This window comes from Corvus brachyrhynchos, unplaced genomic scaffold (assembly GCF_000691975.1).
Source record: "Corvus brachyrhynchos isolate BGI_N302 unplaced genomic scaffold, ASM69197v1 scaffold279, whole genome shotgun sequence".
Taxonomy (NCBI): Eukaryota; Metazoa; Chordata; class Aves; order Passeriformes; family Corvidae; genus Corvus; species Corvus brachyrhynchos.
Genome location: NW_008246060.1, coordinates 8,221,206 through 8,245,218, shown reverse-complemented (window position 1 = coordinate 8,245,218; position 24,013 = coordinate 8,221,206). Strand labels below are relative to the sequence as shown.

General features: G+C 40.0%; 1 protein-coding gene across 1 annotated transcript in view; it reads left to right on the top strand.

Annotated features, from left to right (window-relative positions):
- The window catches only part of RET (ret proto-oncogene), a 36,245-nt gene extending 16,477 nt beyond the window's left edge, over window positions 1-19,768 (top strand). The window contains exons 11-20 of the mRNA XM_017746188.1: window positions 247-503; window positions 1,643-1,790; window positions 4,961-5,068; window positions 6,507-6,721; window positions 6,819-6,941; window positions 9,027-9,097; window positions 12,998-13,135; window positions 15,054-15,153; window positions 16,787-16,934; window positions 18,848-19,768. Of these exons, the coding sequence (XP_017601677.1) occupies window positions 247-503; window positions 1,643-1,790; window positions 4,961-5,068; window positions 6,507-6,721; window positions 6,819-6,941; window positions 9,027-9,097; window positions 12,998-13,135; window positions 15,054-15,153; window positions 16,787-16,934; window positions 18,848-19,005 (1,466 nt within the window). The 3' untranslated portion in view covers window positions 19,006-19,768. The remainder of the gene's footprint in view (window positions 1-246; window positions 504-1,642; window positions 1,791-4,960; window positions 5,069-6,506; window positions 6,722-6,818; window positions 6,942-9,026; window positions 9,098-12,997; window positions 13,136-15,053; window positions 15,154-16,786; window positions 16,935-18,847) is intronic.
- The last annotated feature ends 4,245 nt before the right edge of the window (window positions 19,769-24,013 follow it).

Sequence of the window (24,013 nt, the reverse complement as noted above, 5' to 3'; positions counted from 1 at the left end):
TGTCCTTGCCTTTACACAGGCACTTAGGCAAACAGTTACTCGCTGGTACCCAAAATAAAAAGGAGTGGTAGGTGCAGTGGACATATTTGCAACTTCTCAGATTACACTGAATAATAGCTATTAAGTTTTTCTCTAGGTTTTTTAATTACTTTGTTTTTCTGTCACACCTGTGCAGGCTATATGCCCTGCCAAATCAGAAGTGAGAGACCATAAGGAAAGTTCTAAGGAGCTCTTCTTTGTCCACAGAGCAACTGTGTGATGCTGTGTGCAAGGCTGTGATCACAGGGGCAGTGGCACTGTGCTTTGTCATCTCTGTGCTGGTTTCTTACTATTTCATCCACCGGTACCACAAGAATTCTCCCAAGCCGCCCATCGCCTCTGCGGAGATGACGTTCCGGCGCCCGGCGCAGTCCTACCCCATCAGCTATTCTTCCAGTAATGTCCGCCGGCCTTCCCTGGATTCCATGGAGAACCAGGTGTCGGTAGACACCTTTAAGATACCAGTAAGCCTGATGTCATTTTGCGCACTCTGTTTTGATGTCAGCCTTGTTTATGCATGCAGACGATGTTACAGAAATGCAGTCCATTCATGGCATGGAAACACCCATTACCTTCAAATAACAGCATTGGAAATCACGTGCACTGAAGATACTTCATGAGTAATTGGATAAACATTTTAATTTGCTCTATAAGGCCAGTACGTTCTTCCTTTTTTGTTATGCTTTAATATATTGTAACATTTTAGGTCTAATTTAAGCCCGTGATTTTTACTAATATAACTATATTTGACAGTACTGTGGTTTTACTTTTAACATTGTCCAGTTAAGTACTAATGATAAGCAGGTTTGTACTCTCTATGATGGGCCAAAGTACTACAACAAGGCTAAATTTAAAACATAACAAAAACACCCCTGCTGAGATGTCTTCCTGATTTCTGATACACAGATCTCAGTTGGTGTGGGAGTTTTACCCACATTTAAGGACTTTTGCCCAGTCATGCTTTCATAACTTTACTCTATTTTTTCCTGCTTTGAATCACACACTACCCAGGTTTCCTGCCTGATGGGGCATTTTCATGAACCAACATGGTAGAGAAACACTGCCACTTTATATAACATATAACATCAAATCTATTTGAATGTTAGATAGTGAGGTCTTCACAGAGCTTGTGCTCTGTTTGCTTTAGTTTCTTGTCTGGTTTGTATATCTGTTATCATTTTGCAACCTTAAGGCTTATTAGCACAAATTTTATAAGAGGATGATTGTTGTTGCTGATGAATTCTTAAAGGAAAGCCTTTTTCTCTGAGTAAAACTGATTTACTTCTCCATGGAAATCACATATTTGTAGTTATTCTGAAAGCAAGCATTTATCCTGTATCGCTTCATTTTTCATTTGTACCCAATTTCCCAGACCTGTATAATCCATTAGCCGTACACTACATGTACAGCCTGTTTTGAAGGAGGTGTTTTCAGGTGAGGGAAAACACATTTGCAAAATACCTCAATATCCAGAAGCTTTTGTAAGAACGCACTGATAGCGATAGAACGGGCAACCAAACATTGCACACTGCAGTGCACCTGTATGAGGAATAGCCACTCCTTTCCTTGCTTCATCTTACAGGGTTTCTTTTCTCCCCTGCAGGAAGATCCAAAGTGGGAATTCCCTCGGAAGAACCTAGTTCTGGGCAAGACTCTCGGCGAAGGAGAATTCGGAAAGGTCGTCAAGGCAACAGCGTTCCGACTCAAGGGAAGGGCTGGCTATACCACTGTGGCAGTGAAAATGTTAAAAGGTACCTTTCCCATCTGGACAAACTATTTGTGGTAACCTCTGAATGGATTTTAAGAGGGGCTAGTGTGAAAAAAAGAGGTCAGCTAAAAAGCCACCAGTGTCACAGCCTCTATTTCTTCCAACATTCTAATATATTCTGACAGTCACAATCTGCAGATCTGTGACTTAAGCAGCTAGCATCACATTGATCCAAGTAAGTAATTCTAAATCATGATGTGCAAGGAGTCTCTGTCTTAACACAGCAAATGTATTTAATTTTGTTTGGCATTGATGGAAATACTGCAAGGGTTTGTTAAAGCTTTCTGATTTTTTTCCTCTATCCAGTTTCCTTGGACAAAGCTTTTTAAATAAATCGTGTTATAGTCATTCAAAGAGACAGAGCAGACCTATTAAGTTACTCTTCTGATTGAGAAGTCTGTCTAGTTTTATACTTTCTGATCTGCTTTTCAATCACTAGGAGCTCTGTCAGAATGGCTTGAGTAACCCAGTGCTGTCTGCTGCTATCTTCAGTTTTCCCTAAGACTGTAAGCCTGGGGGAAGCAAAGTGTGCCTAGATAATGTTAAGATGACAGTATGAGACCTTGCACTAAACCAGTCACAGCCACTTATCGGTAAAAGCATGTCATTACAGGAAAATGTTATACTTCTTATTACCATTTCTGTTATATTCAAAGCATATCTGCTGCTCCTTGACAGGGAAGATGCTGCATATCCCACCACTTTACCTAAGAAATAAATGCATTATGCAGTGCATGCCTTCATTGCAAGAGTTTCAGTGCACAATAGGTCGTATGGAGCACGTCTAGGAACTTAGATTTTTCAGAAGTGGAGATTAATTAACGATTACTTGTAATACTCAAGTAGTGACCTGTATTGTATCATTGTCAAGACAATAGTCACCATTTCATCTCATGTTTTTTTGTGCACTTAGTGACACTGCTTTTTCTAGCACATTTTCATCGATGTGTGACTGAGTTCAGATTCCAAGACATAGTAGTAAAAACGTTGCTTTTACTTGCAGATGGTTTGACATTCAGTTGTCCCTAGCTATTATGAAGGAAAGAATTGACAGAATTGACAATGTGAAGGAGTGAACCTTTATCTTAAGCTCCTTATTTTAATAAATTGATCTGACATTTGCAGTAATACTTCAGGCTCTAATGAATCCCTCTGTAATGTAAATTAAATTGAAGATAGTCACCTGAAATTCCATTTTCCATCTTGACTGTGGAAAACATTTGTCATTCTGCAAATATTTATGTACTATTACTGGCTTAACTTCACAGCTCACACATGACAGCTGAAGCATAAGGAGCAGTGCATTAGCTTTGAGTGGCCTTTGCAGTGCTGCCAGGAAGTACAAAGGACAGTTATTTTGGATCAGGCCAAAACTACCCATTCTTTCCCTGTAACAGATGCAAAGCAGGTCATTTGTTCAAGTGTTCATGACTGTTATACACTGACTGATCTCTAAAAGGCAGTGGTAGGTACACCAGTTAATGGGTGTTAATGGGGAAGCCTCTTCTTACATAAAAGGTATCTCCTGCCTGGGCTGGGTAGATGGGCACAATTTGGATAAGAACAGACCAGGGCAGGACTCTCCCTACTGTGATAACTTGGCATTATGTACTGGGGAGGGAACAGGGAGCAATTAGCTGAGCCAAAACAGTCTTGGAGCTATGGATGGAGGTTTAAAGGAACAGATGGACAATTTTTTTCAGGCCATTATTGCCCCTGTTCTCATATGAATTAAATTTGACCTCCTGCCTGATATGAATGCTCTCATTACAATAAAATTAAAGGGGAAAACACCAACCAATATATAAATACAAATTATTCACAATTTGTTAAAACAAGGGGCATAAAGCTTTAGAGTTAAATGTCTCAATTTAAAGTTAGTTTTTTCAGCAGACAAACAGGCATGGTATATGGGGAATTTTGTTCTGTTCTGTTTGTTCACATCATACAGCTCTAGAACTACAAAAATAGGACTTTTCTTACAGGCATTAAGTTGACATTCTTAATTTTTGTTTTACATAAATACGTGGTTTTTGTAGTCTTTATCAGTCGTGAGGGACCAACTGATACTGTGCTCCCTGGGGTAGAAGATTCTCTACTCTGAGTGGAGATTCAGAGTACAAAATAATATCAGGCAGATACAAACATACAGTAGAACAGAATAACAATTTTCTTAACCAGGGCAAACTGGTCTCACGTGAATAGGCAAATAAATCCTTTGGTGCTCACAGCCTTTATGAAAAAACCATACAGTATAGTACCAAAGAGTAGAAGGCAAACTTGTTTTTATTATCCTTAAGTCAGGATGAACACATCCTTGTCAATGCCCAGTAATTACACTGGAAGAGCTGTCCAGGCCGGTTCTGTGTCCGATTAAGGATGAGGAAGAAGAAGGGTTATCTCTGACCTGTGGTGTCTTTATGACTAGGGATCTCCTTCAAGGCCCAGTGCACTCAAAGAGGAAGCTTGTCAGTCTGAAGTATTCTGCAAAAAGACAAAACACTTGAAAGGCTAAGAAAGCCTCTAGGGGCCATATGTTGCCACATGATTCTCACTGGCATCAGTGAAGTCTGCATACATGTCCTCCAGTAAAAATCAGTCTGAACTGTACATTTAGCTTCTGAACTCTAAATATGGATGAATGCTACAAGAGTAGGCCAGCAGATTAGTGGATTTTTACTCTGTTGGAAAATGTATTCAGGACAAGGAGTGAGTCTTTTTTTGTTTGATCAACGTGACATCTTGGCTTTCATATGCTTCTGAAGCTCTTATTGCACTGATTCACCTTAGGAAGTTGCTTTAGAACAATAGAAAAGGCCTGTAATAATTTCATGGCATCTTTAAGACATTACAGACTCTGGTCCTGATTCTTGCCTGACGTCCTTGTTCTGTAGTCATTTGTATCAGGGCAGAGCAATGCTTGGAGCAGGCTGCTACCAAGCCAGAGCAGCAGCAGTCACGTTCACTTGGTTCTGATGTGAATGACTGCAGGACACTGGAGATGGGAAAATTTCTCTCCTGTGGGGAAGTATGGAGTTTTCCAGCCTCTTGTTAACGCCAGGAGAGATGGTAGATGTCATACTTCAGACGGTACACAGAGAACTCTTGAGGGATGCTTTGCTAACCAAAATTGTGTTTGGTCACTTTCTGCAGAAAATGCTTCCCAGAGTGAGCTGCGAGATCTCCTGTCAGAGTTCAACCTTTTGAAACAAGTCAACCATCCTCATGTCATCAAACTTTATGGAGCCTGCAGTCAAGATGGTAAATATTAAAAGCTCATTATTAAGATAAAACCATCAAGAAAGGAAATAAAATTCAGTTAGTTGATGGATTTCAACAACTGCTTAATAATTGCTGAGCACCTTTTGAATTTGCTGTTGGCTGAAAAAAGAGGGATATCTAAAAAAAAGGTATTTGAAAGGAAGGGGAAATACTAATTCAGTGTAACTAAGCATTCTTCCTGTGGTTTCCTTCAATGCACATTTTGATTCTGAAGCTATTTTAAATTAACAAGTCTCCTACAAATTCCCTTCCAATCAATATATATTTGTATATTATGTTAAGAATCAGTAAGTGTTTTCAAATATGAGGTATATTTCAAGTTTAATTTAGTTTTCGTTATTATTATTATTTATGCTAAAACAATGCAAAAAGGTAACTACACGCATATACAGATAAATATAGCTGGATAGTTAGGTTGATACGCAGTTTTCCTCCACTCTCATGAAACTGTTGTCTCCCTGTTGTTATGAAATGATTTCTAAAAGCCACAATCATCAACAGGTATATTTCAAGGGGAAAAATCTGCAGACACATGTATTATAAATTCCCAGTGAAGCAAATTTTGTTGTGCACAAAAATTGCTCATTTTAAATAAAGTGGCATGGCAACATTCTCTTCCTTTTGCATCTGCAGTTGTGCAGCCTAAAATCACAGTATGGATTCTGCAACCTCGGGCAAAGGCCTGCCTTCTTTTCCCACCCAGTTCTGTTGCAATTGTCACTTTTAGTTGTAGACAGAATATAATTCAGGAGTGAGTCATCTCTGAGTCTTAGTAAGGTAATGAACCAGTGGGGCGGGTTATTTTTTTTTTCTTTTCAGTGCAATGTGTTTTTTCATCCCAAAGGAAGTGAAATGTTTCTGAGTCACAGGCTTTTAATAAATATCAAGTTAATTCATTAGCGTATGAGGTAGGAGGGCTTTGATACAGCAGACAAATGTATTTAGCATGACAGCACTGAGAAGGTATTATTCATGTGGTTAATGGGGAGGAGAAATTAATGGTTTGTAATGCCAGAATGTTTCTAAGTGCTCTCAAAAGGCACCTTAAACACAGTGCTGGAATTAGCAGATGATTTGAGCTCAGTATCACAAGCTCAAGAAGATTATTTTTATTTTAAAGTTTCTCTAAGTTAGGCTGTTTCACAGATCCTATTTGTGTGAAGGTCATCTGTTTTTTTGGTCTCAGATTATCTAGATGAGGGAATATAGGCAAGAGGCAGCATTGTGCTTTGATTTAACTTGAAATTCATTCTCTTCGCATTTCATGGCTGACTCAGTGCTTTTTACATAAAGGGCAGAGGTGTTTGGAGCCTCCAACTGTTGAAAACAATGTGCTGATTAGAAGAGAGACTTGTTTAAAAAGCCCCTCTAAAATGGTTATCTATTAATTGTTTACTGACCTGTGTGTTTATTTCAGGCCCACTGTATTTAATTGTGGAATACGCCAAATACGGCTCCTTGCGCAGTTTCCTCAGGGAAAGTCGAAAAGTAGGCCCGAGCTACGTGGGCAGTGATGGCAACAGAAATTCCAGTTACTTGGATAACCCTGATGAGAGAGCCTTAACAATGGGAGACCTGATATCGTTTGCATGGCAGATATCCCGAGGGATGCAGTACCTTGCAGAGATGAAGGTAGGGCAGGGCAGTGGTGATCTCAGCATGTGGTAGATGTGGAGCAGCTGGTTCCTCCACAAGAAGCATAAACACTCCTGTTGTTTCCTTCCAAAAGCTTGTGCATCGGGATTTAGCAGCCAGGAATGTGTTGGTGGCAGAAGGGCGCAAAATGAAGATTTCTGATTTTGGCCTTTCACGTGATGTATATGAGGAAGATTCGTATGTAAAGAGGAGCAAGGTACAGTGCACATTAAAAGCAGTAGTTGAAATTATTGCCTAATCAAGAAAATGAATTCATACTGTGGGACTTGAGCATGGATGAAAAGGATAATTGCTATTTTTATTTACTTAAATATTTTGAGGAAATAAAAATGACAATGAAGCAAAATTATGAGGTTAATCAGTGGGATAGCAATCCATATATATATGTAAAATATAGATTGTCTTTAAGTAACTATTACCTCTTCCACTCTTTGTTTATTCAGTCCTCTCATTCCACTCCTTATTTATCCAGTTCTTCATCAAACTACATGAAAACACAAACAAAAAACCCCATCTTTTTTCTTTCTCTCTTTCTATTTATAATTAAAAATATGAACTAAAAGTACCAAGGAGTTGAAAAAGGTATAGACAATTTATATCAAGTTCCTAATTTCAGGAATGATCTCTTATATGCAGAAGACCTGAAGCAAAGCCCTCTTGTAAATACTTCTAAATGTATGAAAGATGCTAAATTAAAGTGGTACATTACAGGTCAGGGTAGTTGAGGAGCTCATGATATCTGCTGGAGGTTATTTAAAGCAGTTGTCTTTCTCCTGCAACAGTAAATTATTGTTGAGTGCCTGGACAGTCCTGTCTTCTCACAGTGCTCATGGCAGGAGACAGCACAGGGTAATGTTTCACCTGCAGGACTGTGAGAGTAAATTTGATGCAAAGGCCAGTTATTATGTTACTGCTTTCCTACAGTAAAGAAAAGAGAAATGCTTGAGCATTATAACTTCGAGACTAGGAGGGTAAGGCTTGCTGGTTATTTATTCTTTTGACAGCTCCTGTCAAATACAGCAAGGTAAATCCTTTCTGCCTGTTTGCATCCACCTGTCGCTGACACCAGCAGAACTTCCACAAGTCACTCCTGGGCTAGACTGTGATGTTCATGACCACAGCTTCCCACTGACTTTGTCAAACGAGCAGTGGTGGTTCAGTTCCCTCTATGGCTTAATATGAAAGAGTTGCCAACTCTCGACAATTTTTTTGCATGTGAAAATCTTAAAATTTTATGAGAAGATTTCCATAAATACTGTGAATTTTTAGTTTAGCTTTCCCTGTTTTTAAAGGCCATTTTGTGTGAATGTTTCATAAGTCAAAATAAGAAAAAAAAAAACTTCTAGAAGACATGATCTTACCTAAAAGGTCATTGCCATGTTCATTTGGCTATCTTCTGATGGATGTGTTTTTACATTGATTTATACCAGGTGCTCCGTATTTTAAGAGTAATGCATTTACATAGAGGCAGTTCGGCAGTTTAGTTTCATTTGGTGGGGCATGATGTACTGAGCAGATATTTGCTCTTTACTTCTGAGACACTTGTCACTGTAGTATTATTCAGAGCCTAACAAGCATCTGTCTGCTTGCATGGGGAAGCAGGGAAAAGAGGAATTTGAGTAGGAAGAACAAGTTTCAAATCCAACTGAAATAGTTTTTGCATAGATATATATGAATTTAATGAGAATGAGAAGTAAGGCATATGAATGCTAGTCATATTGTGAAGGTTATGAAATATCTTGGAAATTTTGCAAACCTAGATTTTCATTAATATTTGGGGTGGTTTTCTCAGATTTGCTCAGGGAATTTCTTCCAGTGAAAGGAGCAACTTACAGATTCCATTTAGAAACTAGTAACCAAATATGCCTGTCCAGGTTCAGTTCTGAAACCAGAGGTAACTGTAACATCCAGGTGCTTCCATTTATGCATCATCCCTGGTAAAAATGAGATAGCTCTTCCTCTTTAACCATCATTCCTCATAATTTTTGCATTTGCACATTTTCAAAGTTCTTTGTTAAGAGTTGAATTAACTTAAACTGGTGACCGCCGCTTATTGAACATAATTAGATTGCTGAAGTGTGTGAAACGACATGAATGAGTGATTTTAAAAAGTCTTACAGTTATTCTCCTCACTGTTTTTCTTATGAAATGCCAAATCATTAAGCCCATTGGCAAATGCTGTAGTATGGATAGACTGTGTTTTATCATTTTGAAGATAAATACCTTGTTTTCTCACTTGGAAATTTAATTTTCTGACCATTACTGCTTTTTTACCTTCTAGGGTCGAATCCCTGTGAAATGGATGGCCATAGAGTCCCTATTTGACCATATCTACACCACACAAAGTGATGTGTAAGTGTAAATTCTTGAATACTTTCTGGTTTGTGTGCTTGTTTACGGAGCTGGGGGAGGAAGCACAGCAAGGTATGTAGGAGTCAAAGCTGTTACTCTTGGAAAGAAACATGAAGGAAGTCTTGGGTGGCACCATCAACTGGCAGTGATACCTAAGAATTTTGCTGTTGAATTAAATCTGAATAAAAGATTATCAGAGGTATTTGTAATTCCTGTTGAAATCAGCAAGGGTTGGATCTGTTCATTTGACATGATTGACTTTGAATATATAGGCACAAGTTAGTAGAGGTTGCTACAGATAATGGTGATACCTGAACTTCTCAGTGCTGTTCATCACTTGCCTGTAATACTGGGTGATGGGTGAGGGATGCAGTGAAAGAAAGGAAGGGGAATTTTATGCCTCACCTCTCTCCTATTGAAATCAATGACAGAACTCCAGTTAAATTTAATGCCAGTCAGCTCAATCCAGTTTCAGTGCCAAGATACAAGCTCATTTTCATGATTAGGGAAACAGAGACCCTGAAGATGGATATGCTGTAACCTCCACATGTGATGAAGAGGAGGCAAAGCAACCACAGCTAAGCTGTTCCCATGTCTGATAAGCATGGAGCCAGGCAGAGGAGAGTTTGTAGACACATTTTTAATTCAGGATCAGATACTTTCATTTCTTTCTCTCTAGGGTGAACGATGCTTGTGACTAGTCACCAGGCAGACACTAAAACTAAGGATTATTTATTTAGGAGAAAAACCTCCAAAGGACTGTAAAAGCCACAGTACTTAGGCCTGATTTTCTAATAGGTAGCATCTTGATACCTTCTAAGTTTGCCTTGAAAGAGAGCATCTGACTAAAGTAATGTTTTTGTTGCACTCAAATGGAGTAAAATGCCGATTTGGGTGGCATGGCACTTCAAGAGGAAAAACACTTTGATAATAGCAGTATGACAAAATACGCACCTTTAGATTTGTACTTCTAAAATTATTACCCTTCGCTTTTTACTCTGCAGGTCAGAGCAGTTCTAGTGAAATAAAATATTTTGCATGGCTTGGAAATTCCTTATAAAATGAATTTCCAAAATATTTTCCACTGGAGTAAGAAAAGAAAAAAATAGGGATAATTCTTGAGAGAATGTCACTTTTACTTAGGTCAGCTTACAGGTTTTTCTGGGTCCCTTTTTATCCTCCTCAGAGCACCCGTTGTGCTGACTTGCTTCTCTAAAGTTACTTTTCCCAGAGAATCATTTAAATTCCTTTAAAAACTTCTTAGCATATTTTTAATTTCTTCATTTTCTTCAAAACAGTTTTGTCACTATGGTTTGGGGTCAGAACAGGTTGTGTTGTCATGTAACTGCCTCTTCTTTGATTGCTGACTGATCATCTGGATCCAATAGCATTCCTCCCATTTCGTTTTCCTGATGGACTGCTATTAAGTAAGCCCAGGAGCCTGTTTCTTCTCCATGGCATCCAACACCATGCAGAGATTGCCCAGCTGGCATCAAGCAAGCAAGCTCAAAGCCCTGGGCAACACAGTGTGCTGGGGCTGTGTAGCTTCCCTGCTCCCCAGGGCTGCCTTAGGATCTCCATGTCGAGCTGTGCTGATTGAGCAGCTTTCCTGGAGATGCCTCAGGAGCCCGGCACTGTGCTGTGCACGTGTGCTCCATGCAGTGCCAGAAAGGGTCCAGGTGTCTGCTGTGTTTACACGGTGCCTTTGACTCACTGCTGGGTCACCTTTGCTGTGTCATTGTATGGGAAATCATCTAAGATGCTGTGTAGCAGCTCCTAGTTTAGCCAGGTTCCTGCAGAGCAGAACTGAGACATGCACACACACACACAGAGTTGCAGAGCAAATCCTCTCCAGCACCAGCTTCCACGATGACATTTCAGCAGCAGCAGACTGATCAATGAAGTACTTCTTTTGCAGCATTGATTGATATTTTTAGATAATTGCACTCTGAAAATATTATTTTATGGATATTCTTTGTTGTTTGTGGTGATGCAGTTGTATTTTAGGTGAACACATTACTCAGCAACCATTCCAATATGCTCTTTTTTCTGATGTTCTGTGTTTCTGTTTTCCACCCTCTTCCTTCTCAAGCTGTTCTGTATAGTTAGTGGTTAGCAGAGCTTAATAGCAGTACCACTTGCCAGCATTTACAAAAACCCCATTTTTGCTTCAGAGGTCGATGACACCAGTGGAAAGCTAACCTACTATCTTCCTCTTCACATACTTTTCTTTCCTGGCTTTTTGTGATCATATTTTTATTCGGCATTAAACATAACACAGTGGGAAATTTTTCATTTCTCCTCCCATAGTACTTAATTTGTATAACAATCTGAAAGTACTGCAGCACTCTACAGCATTCTGTTCTAATATGTTCACTTACTAAACAACTTCCATTAAGAAATTGTTCATCTGATCTCCTTCCATATTCTGTAAAATTCCTCTTGAGCAGAAGTGGATTTTAAAAATAAAACCTGCCATGCTCTAAAGTTTATTTGAATTAATCATGGACAGAATTATAACCTGATGGCAGAGCATAATTGGCTTCAAAAAGGGTATGAGGAGAAATATTAATAAAGTATATGAAAATGCTATAAATATTCATAAGCTTTCAAGAATGTGCAGAGTGATTAAAAATTAATTCAGTGAATTAGGCATTAGGGAGAAGAATGGCAGCATACCACTTGGGACTGTGTGAGAGTCACTTTGACTTTTCTGACCATTTTGGAAGTTTTATTGCCGTATTTTTTGGGGTTAACATTGTTCTTTAAAACGTGAGAAGCACAGGTGGAATGGAGTCAGACAGGAGGTGAGGTATTTGGCTAACATTTTGAGATGGAATTTTCATAGGGAATTAGACACGGCTGTTTGTTTTGGCAGTAGGTGTCTAACACATCCTAAAATTTTCTTAAAAATGGGGTTTACAGAGAAATTGCCCAAAGCTAGCATTTTCCATAAATTGTATGCAATTTTGCTTCCAGATGCATCCCATTGAGCAGCCCCAGTGTTGGCTGGCTTCCTTCCTTTCGAACATCCAGATTTTGTCAGTTGTCAGTTGAGCAGATTCAGAGTGATTTGTAGCTTCTTTGTGTCTCGAAAAGCCTTTCACGAAGAAAAGAAAAACATTTTTGCCTCTTTTCTCCTGGCTTGCTCTCCAGAAATGGACTGATTTTTCTAAATATTTCTAACCCATTGTGCAAGATCTTTTTGTTAGAGCTCAGCAGTAAAGTAGGTTTAAAAATTCACTATTTCTTCTGTTCAGTTCAGAAAATGGTTTCTTCTGTTCTATGTCTAACTTCATTTTTAGGCATTTGGTATTTCCAGAGGAAATTCTTTCCTCTTCTTTCATGAACTCTAAGAAGAAAATTAAGTCCTGAATCACTGAAATGGCCCAACAGACCAGCTGATATCAAAGGTGTTACTTTATGATTAAAATAAACACATTGTGTTGTCTCACGGTCGAGACAGTGAAAAAGTCTTGTGGTAATTGTGTAAATCTAATTTACAGAGTTATTTCTGAATACAAGGGCTAATTAGGGAGGTTAGACTGCTGCAGGAGCACCGTGCAGAAGAGGAACAAGCCTTTGGGCTGGGCCACCAGAGGAAGGACTTTTCTCTTTCTGCTGTCCAGAGAAGATGGACCTTCCCAGGATATAGTTAACTTTTGTCAATGGATAAAAAAGGGCTGTCTGTTTTCTCTACTGTTGGGTTGCTAACCTTTTCAATGAGCAGTATTTGGGAACAAGGATGGCCCTGCTTGCATCTGTACAGCCCCTCTGGTTTTGAGGTGTCTTGAATTTTGTTGGGTTCTGAAAATACTAGGAGGAGATCTGTTGTGTAAATGCCACACTAAGCTCCTGAAACCTACTGCTCTACATAAAAGCTCTTTTTTTTTTTTTCAGATGGTCATTTGGAGTTCTGCTATGGGAGATTGTTACTTTGGGAGGCAATCCTTACCCAGGTATTGCTCCTGAAAGACTCTTTAACCTCCTAAAAACAGGCTATAGAATGGAGAGACCAGAAAACTGCAGTGAAGAAATGTAAGTAACTCTTGATCTGATTAGATTCATAAAACATTAATAAAGACACTTGAAAAAAGGTTTAAATAAATACCTCATAAATACTATTCTGTGTATCTTAGAGATATAGTCAAAATATGTAGTGCTTTAAAGAATGTCATTAAATTAGTGAACAGTAAAGAGGGGAAAAAGTTGCCCACAGAATGCCTACAGCTATATCCAAACCATTTGTAGGGTATTGAATAACATGCTTGCCAAACAATTACAAGAGTTTGCACATTCAAAACTTATGAGGGTGGGGGAAGGAGGAAAATTCCATAAAACACAGTGGTAGCTGAAATATTCAAGAAAATGTCTTAGTACTTTCTGCAAATGAGACAGATATTCGATCCACAGTCATTGTCTGTTAGTTGTCACGGCATTCCAGAGGAAAAATGATACCTTGGCCCAGAAATCTACACCCTAAAAGATGAAAATTTTCTGTGACTTGATAAGCCCATGGCTTTGGAGACAGTTCATAATGTGTTGTCTGATTTATTAAAACACAGTCAATGTAAAATATCTTCTGTCTGTGATCTTCCATGGCATTTGGAGATGAGGCATGATTTTATGTTCAGCCTGCAGATTTGATCGTGGTTGTGGTTTTTTGAAAGTTCCCAGGCTTTAATCACTGTGGCCACTCTTTTGACTGATTTTCAGTTGGAAGGATGCTTTGGCCACATCTGGGCTGAGAAAAAAGCTTTAAATAAATAATAGTATAAATAATAAACCTTTTTCTTTAACATACAGAACAAAACATTAAGTATTTCCAAATTTAGGGCAGTGTAGAAGTTTACAAGAATGATTGGCAAATATTGTCTAAGAAATGTATAATACTAATTTTTTCTTTGTTTCATCTCAGTGGGGAATTCTCATTCCTCAAACATGTTATGTCATTTATAATTATGGCAAGCTGACCACAGCTGAGTTTCTGGGATTTTTTTAATTGAAGCTAAAACATGGTTTTCTGACTTTTTTCAGATGTTTTTCTGTTTTACTCAGAAGTTTTTTTGACAGCCTGTGAAAGCCCACTTTAAGGACCATTTTTCTTAAATTGCATTCTCTCCTATACCCAGTCAAGTAAGAGAGAGATCATGGATGAAGGCATAAAATGCAGTGCTTTTCAATAGCTTCCTGTAAGTTCTCATAGCCCACTTTTTCCACTATTAGAGCACTTGTGTGGGCAGATCACTCAGTCCTGAGAACACCTAAGCTAGAAAAACAGCATGAATGGCACAGGCTGGAGAGTTACACTTCCAGAACTTGCCAATGTCTGTCTGATAGTCACTCAACTTATAAAACTTTAATTCTGTTCCCTTTCCTTTCCACGCTCTATGCTATAGAAAGCAGTTAAAGACAGAATAAATATAGGTTTAATCAAACTAACAGTAATAGAAGAACTCAAAAGAACATTAGTTTCTGCAAATAGTCTTAGGCTAGGCTTCACTTTGAAGAAAAGTTCACGGAAACTTAAGAGTTTGAACAAATGAAGAACAAAATTCTACTTTCTGGTGTAACAACAGAGTTTTTCAGGTTGATATACAAATTTCTTCAGTGTCATATACAAACAAAGTGAATTAGAAGTCTGGCATGCTGCCCTACACTTGAGGTGGTCTCTTAAGAAAGTGAAAATAAAGAAAGAAACCTAAGACTACAGTCCTTCAAGGACAGCCAAGTGCATCATCATTTAAACTCAGGAAGACTCTTTAAAATAAAAGCCCATTGTTGTGAGTGTCAGTTGTTAATTCCAGGGAACATTTCACAGAACTCACAGCAGAGATTGATGTACTTGTGGATGGCCTTTGTGCCACAGTTAACTTTAGTGCTAGAAATCATTAGAGCAGAAGCATGACTCTTTTCTAACAGTTTTGGGCTTTTTTCACCCTGTGATGGGTCCTAGGTACAACCTCATGTTGCGCTGCTGGAAGCAAGAACCTGATAAAAGACCAACATTTACTGAGATCAGCAAGGAACTGGAGAAAATGATGGTGAAGAGTAGGGTAAGTGTGGAAAGCATTGATTTTGAAAGTTTTTGTGGTCATCTGTGTTCAAATGTAGAGAAATCATTACTTCTTAATTTTATTTTAAAGCAAAGTAACTTATTTTTCATGAAATCTTGAAGTATTTACGTATCTAGTTCCTTCCACATGCATCCAGCTTTTTGAAATCAGTACTGCCTGTTATAATGGCTTTGGTGACATCAGCCCAAAATGTGGGTGGATTATCCTTAACCCGTCTATTTTCTTTAAATAATAGTAGTAATTTAAAAATTACTGTGAAAAGTTACTCCTGAGTTCCACTCCTGAATAAATAACCTTAGAGAGCCAGAACTAGAAGAATGTAGTACTTCATGCAATCAGGGGTCTGAAAGCTGTATGATTCCACCACTCCAAGTTACTGTAAAACTATTATAATCCTGTATAGAGTTGCTTTGAATGAATGGATGCTGAGGTCTAAAGATATAAGCCCAAGCTGCATTATTTATAAAATGTAGACATACCTACTTGCACATAAAATCTTAATTTTTTTTTTAATATACTAATTACGGGAAGGGGGAAGTTACCAATGAAAAACAGAGGAAATAACAGCAACTGATATTACTGGATTTGAGAATGTGGTGGCATTTACGTTGGGCTAATCAACAAATGGGAACAATTGTGTTCAGAGTGTGAATGTAAAAATAAATTCTCAATTAAAAATGGGAAAGTGAACGGTCTGTCTAGGGCTGTACATTAAATCACTCTGACGTGTCAGCCACTGACTTACAGCAGCTGAGAATCTGTATGCAACAGGTATGCATGTCCAGGGACAGACTTGTAACAGAGGGGCTGGCAGGCCTTTCTGAAATTATCATCATAATTAAAACAAAACCAATCCAAAATAGAGCTTGACAAGTTAGTAATTTTTCTTCTCTCCTTTCTGAATGAAAAATTCCAAAGGTTTTTCCATTGATAAAATTGGGTAATTTTATCTTTTAAAAATAAAAAGCTAAAATGTTTCAGTGAATTTCCAAAGTAAAACCATTTTGAAAGCAAAAACTGCATTTTAAATTAGTTGAAAATGCTTCACATTCATTTTCTTTGCATCAAAGCAATTCAGCAACATAAAATAAACCAATGAATTCTTATCGGTGACCTAAATACTTAGTTTTAGAACAGCAACAGAAGCTTTCTTTGGCAATATTTACATAGTTATTTTATGCATCATTATGTAATAGCTTTTGTAAAATGATTATGAGATGTGAATACCTTGTCCTTTAAGCATGCATATGTATTTCCATAGATATATTTCAGGCATACACATGGATCAGGCATACCAGAAGCTGAAGGTCAAACAAATCAGTCAGGACAGCTCTTCAGTTTCTTGGGTGTTTAGCTAATGTGCAGAATTAAGTAGGGGAAGTATTCATATGTCTCTAGCAGGGACAGTGTTCAGGCAAATCAGATGCTTCCAGAGCTGCTGTGGCTGCTGGAAAGCAGAGCCTCCTCAGGGGCCAGAGGTTCCAGAGAAAGATAAATGCAGTGGGTCTGCAGTTCCTTGTTGTAAAGAAAGCAGGTGCACGTTTATCCTTTATACTCAAACAGCAACACTGCCATGTGCACTAACACAGCTTTTTGTGCATTCATTTCCCAGGACTACTTAGACCTTGCAGCTTCCACACCTTCCGATTCCTTACTGTACGATGATGGGCTCTCAGAAGAGGAGACACCTCTCGTGGACTGTAATAATGCTCCCCTCCCTCGAACCCTCCCTTCCACATGGATTGAAAACAAACTCTATGGTAGAATTTCACATGCATTTACTAGATTCTAGCAACACACAAAAAAAGTTGATTTTTCTTCTGCACTGTTCTCAGACTCTGTAACTCCATTACAGTGTTTCTTGTCTGAATGAAGCCAATCAAAATTTGCTTGGAAGCTTCTTTTGGGGTTTTTTTTGTTTGTTTGTTTGTTTGTTTTTTCTTTTGGTAAATGTCAAAGTTTGCATCAGGATCATCCTTTAGTCATTTTGCAGCTGTGTCTAAAATAAACATTTTTAAAAGGATGTGAAAATAAGTAAAATGACTAGATATCATACAGTAAAAGCAAAAAAAAAAGATCAGGGAAGTATTCTCAGGGGAAATATAAAATGCTAATGAGTATCTAATTCAACTATACTGTTGGGGGAGGCTACAACATTTAAAATATGTTAGATTCTGCACCTCTAATTTAAGCAATAGACTTTTTTTTTTTAAATACTGTTTTTTGTCATAACTCAACGATAGGACTCATCTGCAACATTTTTCATTTATTGAGAAGGATGTCTAAATTTCAGCTGCTATTAGTACATTTTGGATCTATAAGCTGAAATGTATTTAATGTATCATAGGATGAAAACAGATTATTATATACAGAAGGTAGAAATACTGTATATAAATATTATATACAGACTAAACTGACATGTAAAATCCTTTGAAAACTTAATTAACAGTGGACATTTTGAAAATACACTCAGCTGTTTTCACGTCCTTTGATTTGTTATGAACATGTTAGTACTAAACTTCAACTGAATGATGTAGCAAGTGTTTTTAAAAGAACATATGCTTTCATATTGTGATGGTGAGATGGACAGTAAAAATGGTTCTTGCCAAAACTCCTATATTTTGTCTTCTGATTAAATATTCTACATGGTTTAAGATACTAACATCACAGATACTTTTTTCATTCTTCAAGCAGTATGACTTTTGAAAAGTTGGACCTTTTCTTTTTCAAGTTGCCATTAATACATGGCTTTGGGTCTATTTTTGATCTATACCTTAGCTATTATTTTCTTTATTAGGTTTTCTCAACTCATGTTGATTTTGGCACACGTAGTGGTCAGATTGTTAAAAGAATGAAGTAGCAGAAAAAAAGTTGCCACAAGGTTGATGGCAGATGCTGAATGCTTAATAAGCAACAGAATCAGATTTCTTGTTTTTGAAACTCTCTACCCTGCTATGGTTCTGTGCTTGCACAGCTGAATCAACATAGTGCTAAGCACTCTGCATCCATTTTGGTGATCACTTATGCCTAAACACAGAAAGAGTTACTGGAATCAATGCAAATAATTACAGGCCTGAAATGCAACTTTAAATGCTGAACCAAGACAGGAGTGCTCAGCACTTTGTTGGACTTTACTCAGTTGTGCTCCTGGGATTTCCTGAAATTAAGGAGGGGATCCCTGGTGAGGGTGTGAAAGTGTCCCCAGAACCTCACTGAAGCCAAAGGAAAAGCGCCCATTTAAGTAAATGGAAATACTCTATCATTAAAATGGACTTTGGATCCTGTCCCAAATATGTTTATTAATTCTTGGAGCATTTCCTGTACAGGAAGAACTTCCTCTTGCAAAGCAATATATTGCTACATGATTGTTAAAATATAAAATTATGGAAAGTTGGAGGCTTATGAGAAGAACAATTCTTCGCTTTTTATTATGCACATGTGCATGCACGCACACAATTTTTTATCGAGTAAGCACTTTAATTTATCCAGGGTTTTTGTCTGCATCAGAATTTGTGCTTCAGGGATTTCAAAACATCATTTATATGAATTGATTTGGGACAAAATCCAGTGGACTGGCTTAAAGTATTGAAGGGAGTTTTGCCAAGGGCCTTACTGTCTGCACATGAAGTTATGGTTCTTCAGTGCAGAAAAAATTATCTGTTTTCATTTTTAGGCATGTCATACCCGAACTGGCCTGAGGAGAGCCCCGTTCCACTCACAAGATTCGATGGCACTAACTCTGTGTTTTCAAGATATGCAAATGATAGTGTATATGCTAACTGGATGGTTTCACACTCAGCGGCAAAATTTATGGACAAGTTTGATAGCTAAAATTTTCTTTGTGAAAGGTAATGGACTCCTGAGGAGAACAAGGAGGCAAAGAGTGAGAAGTATATGGCTCGTTCTTTGTACAATCAACAACTAACTTTTAAATTGGCACATCCCTTTATTGGTAGTTTTTAAAGTGTGTTATTTATGCTGAAGACTATAATTGGTACTCTCCCCTTTCAGAAAACATATCAAGCTGGATAAGAGTTGTAGTTCTGGTACTTCTTGCCATTTTGCATATGGTTCCATTTGGCAACTTCTCAGTGCAAATGGCCTTGCACTTCATCCTTGGTGTTTTTTAGACTAACCATCCTGTGTTACAGCTTTCTGGGATGGTAAAATGTACTTGAACTGCTACTTTTATAGTGGCTGTTAGCATACAACCACTTGATCTAAGCAGGAAGCACAAATATATAGAAGGGAGGAGGGAAACAGGTTCCCAGATTACTGAGCTTGCTATCAAATCACAAGTGTTAGGATGATGTTGGCACTAACAAAGCCAATATCTTGGTTTGGAAGCAAACATTTAGTAACTCAATAGAGCACTTGAGATTCAACATTTGAAGTCTTGTAAAATGTATTGTCTTGTCTTAATGAGAAGAGAATTTGTTTTATTAGTCTTAACTTCTCTTACCTTTAGCACAATGGAGATAAATTTGATACAAGATAAGCTGTATAGACTGATGGCAATCAAGAATGTTCATCTGACACATTTACTTTCCATCACCCACATATTAGTAATGTTAAAACATACAATCTTGTACAATCAGGGTTTCTTTTATGAGTTAAAAATAGGTTATACAGGCTTTTTAGACTGATTTCATAGAATAGAATAGTAACATTGCAGAATGCTTTGTGTTGGAAGGGAACTCGGACGTCATCTAGTTCCAACTTCCTGCCCCCTGCCTGCTCCTCTACCATGGGGACACCTTGCACTAAACCAGGTTGCTCAAATTCCCATCCAACCTGGACTTGAAGACTTCCAGGGATGTTGCATCCACAACTTCTCTGGGCAGCCTGTTCCAGTACCTCACCATCCTCACAGTAAAAAATTTCTTCTTAGTATCTAACCTAAACCTGCCTTATTTCAGTTTAAAGCCATTCCCCTTATCCTAACACTACATGTCCTTGTAAAAAGCTTCCTGTCCAGCTTTCCTGTAGGCTCCCTTTAGGTACTGAAAGGCTGCTCTGAGGTCTCCCCAGAGCCTTCTCTTCTCCAGGCTGAACAGCCCAAACGCTCTCAGCCTGTCTTCATAGGAGAGATGCTCTGCCCTCTGGTGGTCTTTGTGACGCTCATCTGGACTCAGTCCAACAGGTCCATGAACTCCTTATGCTGGGGACCCCAGAGCTGATGCAGCACATTGGGTGGGGTCTCACAAAAATAGAGTAGATGGGAGAAACATCCCATCTCCCTCCTTGACCTGCTGCCCACGCTGGTTTTGAGGTAGCCTGGGATACAGTTGGCTTGTTGGGCTGTAAAAACATACTGCCTGATCATGTTGAGCATCTCATCAATCAACACCCCCAAGTCCTTTTCCCCAGGGCTGCTCTCAGTCCATTCTCCACCCAGCCTGTGTTTGTGCTTGAGATTGCCCTGACCCAGGTGCAGGACCTTATCTTAGCCTTGTTGGACTTCACGAGGTTTGCAGGGGCCCACCTCTCAAGCCTGTCAAAGTCCCTGTGGATGGCATCCCCTCTCTCTGGTGTGTCAGCTGCACCACACGGCTCGGTGCCATTGAAAAACTTGCTGAGGGTGCCCTCAATCCTGCTGTTGATGTCGCCAACAAAGATGTCAAACAGTGCCAGTCCCAATACCGACCTCTGAGGAACAGCACTCTCCACTGGTCTCCACTTGGACACTGAACTGTTGACAGCAACTCTGAGTGTGACCATCCAGCCAATTCCTCATCCACCACATGGCCCATCCATCAAATCCATGCCTCTCCAGTTTCAAGACAAGGATGTCACGTAAGACAGTGTCGATTGCTCTGTACAAGTCCAGGTAGATGGCATCAATCACTCTTCTCTTATCCACCAGTGCTGTAACCCTGTCATAGAAGGATATTTGTAGGGTTTGCCCTTAGTGATGCCATGTTGGCTGTCACCAGTCACCTTCTTTTCCACATTTTGTCATCAGGTTCCATGGACTTGTTCACCCTCAGGTTCCTTAGGTGGTTCCACACCTGATCTTCTCCTGTGGTGGGTGGTTCTTTATTCTCACAATCTCTGCCTTTGCCACCTCAGCAAAGGGGCTCGTGCAAACTCGGGCCTCAGTGGCTGAAGAACTTGCTGGTGAAGACCAAGGCAAAAATGTCATTGAGTACCTCAGCCTTCTCCATGTCCCAGGTAACCAAGTCTCCCATTCCTCTCTGGAGAGGGCTCACATTTTCACCAATGTACCTGTAGAAGCTTGCTTTGTTGCCCTTGATGTCACTGTCCAGATGGAATTCTTATCAGGGCTTTAGCTTTCCTAACCTAATCCCTGGCTGCTTGGACAATTTCTCTGTATTCCTCTCAGGCTATCTGTCCTTGCTTTCACCCTTTTTCTGTGGCGGAAGCATAGGCTTCCTTTTTCTGTTTGAGTTTGTCCAGGAGCTCCTTGTTCATCCATGCAGGTCTCCTGATGTTTTTACCAGACTTTCCTCTTTGTTGCGTCACTCCTGACCTTGCAAGAGGTGATCCTTGAATATTAACCAGCTTTCTTGGGTCACTCTTCCCTCCAGGGCTTTATCCCATGGTACTCTATCCCGAAGATCCCTGAAGAGGCTAAGGTGTGCCCTCCTGATGTCCAGGTTAGTGAGCTTCCTGTGTGCCTCCTTGCTGACCTGAGGATCCTGAATCCACCATTTCCTGGTCACTGCAGCCAAGGCTGCCCTTGAGATTCACATTCCCCACCAGCCTCTCCTTGTTGGAAAGAAAATGGTCCAGCATAGCAACTCTCCTCATTTACTCCTCTGTCACTTGGAGAAGCAAGTTACCCACGCATTCCAAGAACCTTCTGCCCTGCTGTGTTGTCCCCTCAATGGGTATTGAGGAAGTTGAAGTCCCCCATGAGGACCAGGGCTTGTGAATGTGAGGCAGCTCCTATCTGTCTGTAGAGGGTCTCATCTGCTTGGTCTTCCTGGTTGGGTGGCCTTAGACCCCCACTATAATGTCACCTGTCCTTGCCCTCCCTTTAATCGTGACCCATAAGCTTCTCATCCATCCCCAAGCACAGCTCCAAACACTCCAGGTAGTCGTGGACATGGAGGGCAACACCCCTTTCTCCTGTTCCCTGCCTGTCCTTCCTAAAGAGCCTGTATCCTCCCACTCCAACGCTCCAGTCACAGGAGCATCCTGCAACATACCTGATGCTGGTAAGATCACAGCCTTGCACTGCTCTTGTTTATCCCCCGTGCTACGTGCATTTGCATAAAGGCATGTAAGTTGGGCCCCTGATGGAGCAGACTTACTGGCAGGAATGGCTGGAATTCCTTTGTGCAGCACTTCAGATTCTCTCTTGCTGATTTGCAATCCCTCTCCAGGCTCTTGAAATCTCTTGCTGGTGCTGGCATCAAACTAGTAGGAGTGGAATGGATTGAGGATTCCCTCTCCCAGCAACTTCAATTTAATGCCTTCTTCACCAGCTGGGCAAGCCTGTGACCAGAGATACTCTGCCCGTTCTCAGGCAGATGGGCCTCCACCAGACTCTGTCAGCCCATGTTTTCAGTGTGAGTCCCCAGGAGCAGCCAGACCCTTGGTTGTGGCACTAGACCCCTAACCATTTGCTGATTTGCCAGATTCACCTGGCCCTTTCAAAGCCCTTCCCTTTGACAGGGAGGACTGATGAAAAAGCTGCCGGCACCTGAGTCCCTCACCAATACTCCCAGGGTTCTGTAATCTCCTTGGTCCTCCTCAGACCACTCCTGGCTGTATCCCTGGTGCACACATGAAACAGCAGCAGCAGCAAATGGTCAGGGGACAGTATGAAGCTTGGTATGATGCTTTGGGTGACATCCCTGGTACAGCTCTCTGGTAATCAGGCTGACAAGTGGCTCTCTCCGTGCCTCTCAGAGGAGAGTCCCCTGCTACTCTCACCTGTCACCTTTGCTTAGTTGTGCTGGTTGTTACACAGGGAGCAGATGGGGCTGCCTTACTCAGCTCCGGCCTCTCTCCTGATGTGATGGGCCCTCCCTCTCCAGCTTGCAGAGTGCAGAAGTGGTTCTGCAGGGGCACCTCAGGCTTCAGGGAAGTCTCTTCCTCCAGCAGGTCCTTGTCATTTCAAGTGTCCACTGTTCTGCCTTACTGACCCCCCTCCTCCCTTCTGTGTGTGCATGGTGGGGGAGTTTTTGCCTCTTTGGGTGTGGCATACTGCAGGCTGCCCTTGGAACCAGCCATCCAACTCCTTCCCAGCCTTCCTGAAGTTATGTAGCCTTCTCACCACCTCCTGCAGCTCTGCCACAGGAGGTCCTCTGCCTCAGCACACCTTTTGCAGATATTCAAGTACAGAGATTTTGTTTGCAGTCTTGTTAAGTGGGTTGGAGACCTCCTCTCAGCTCCAAATTGGAGAGACTGCCATGCACAGGACACTGCCATAACATAATTCCAAATAAACCTATTACCGTGAAAGTCACAAATAAATAACACTTGCACAGCAAAATTGGTCTAAAACTCTGCTGTTGAAACTACACAAGGAAAATGTCATTGGAATTTGTTAAGGCATAAAAGTGTTGTCCTTACAACAGTGACTTGGTATTTGGGAGAACAATCAGACTGTGAGTCATGTTCTATGTGGAAGAGTAAATGATCAGCACTACTTTTGTCTTTATTTGTAATCTACCATGGTTAAGGGTAACCTTTTGTTTGCTACAAATGTTGGGATGTAAATCCCGAGTGACTCGTTGTTAGCGTTGTGATGGTTATTCTAAATAATCCAATTCTACCAAAGCTTGCTCCTGTCACTTACAGTCCAATTTAGATGTTTCAGATCTGTTTTCAGATGTTGTTTTGTGTATCAACTTTGTGTTTCCAT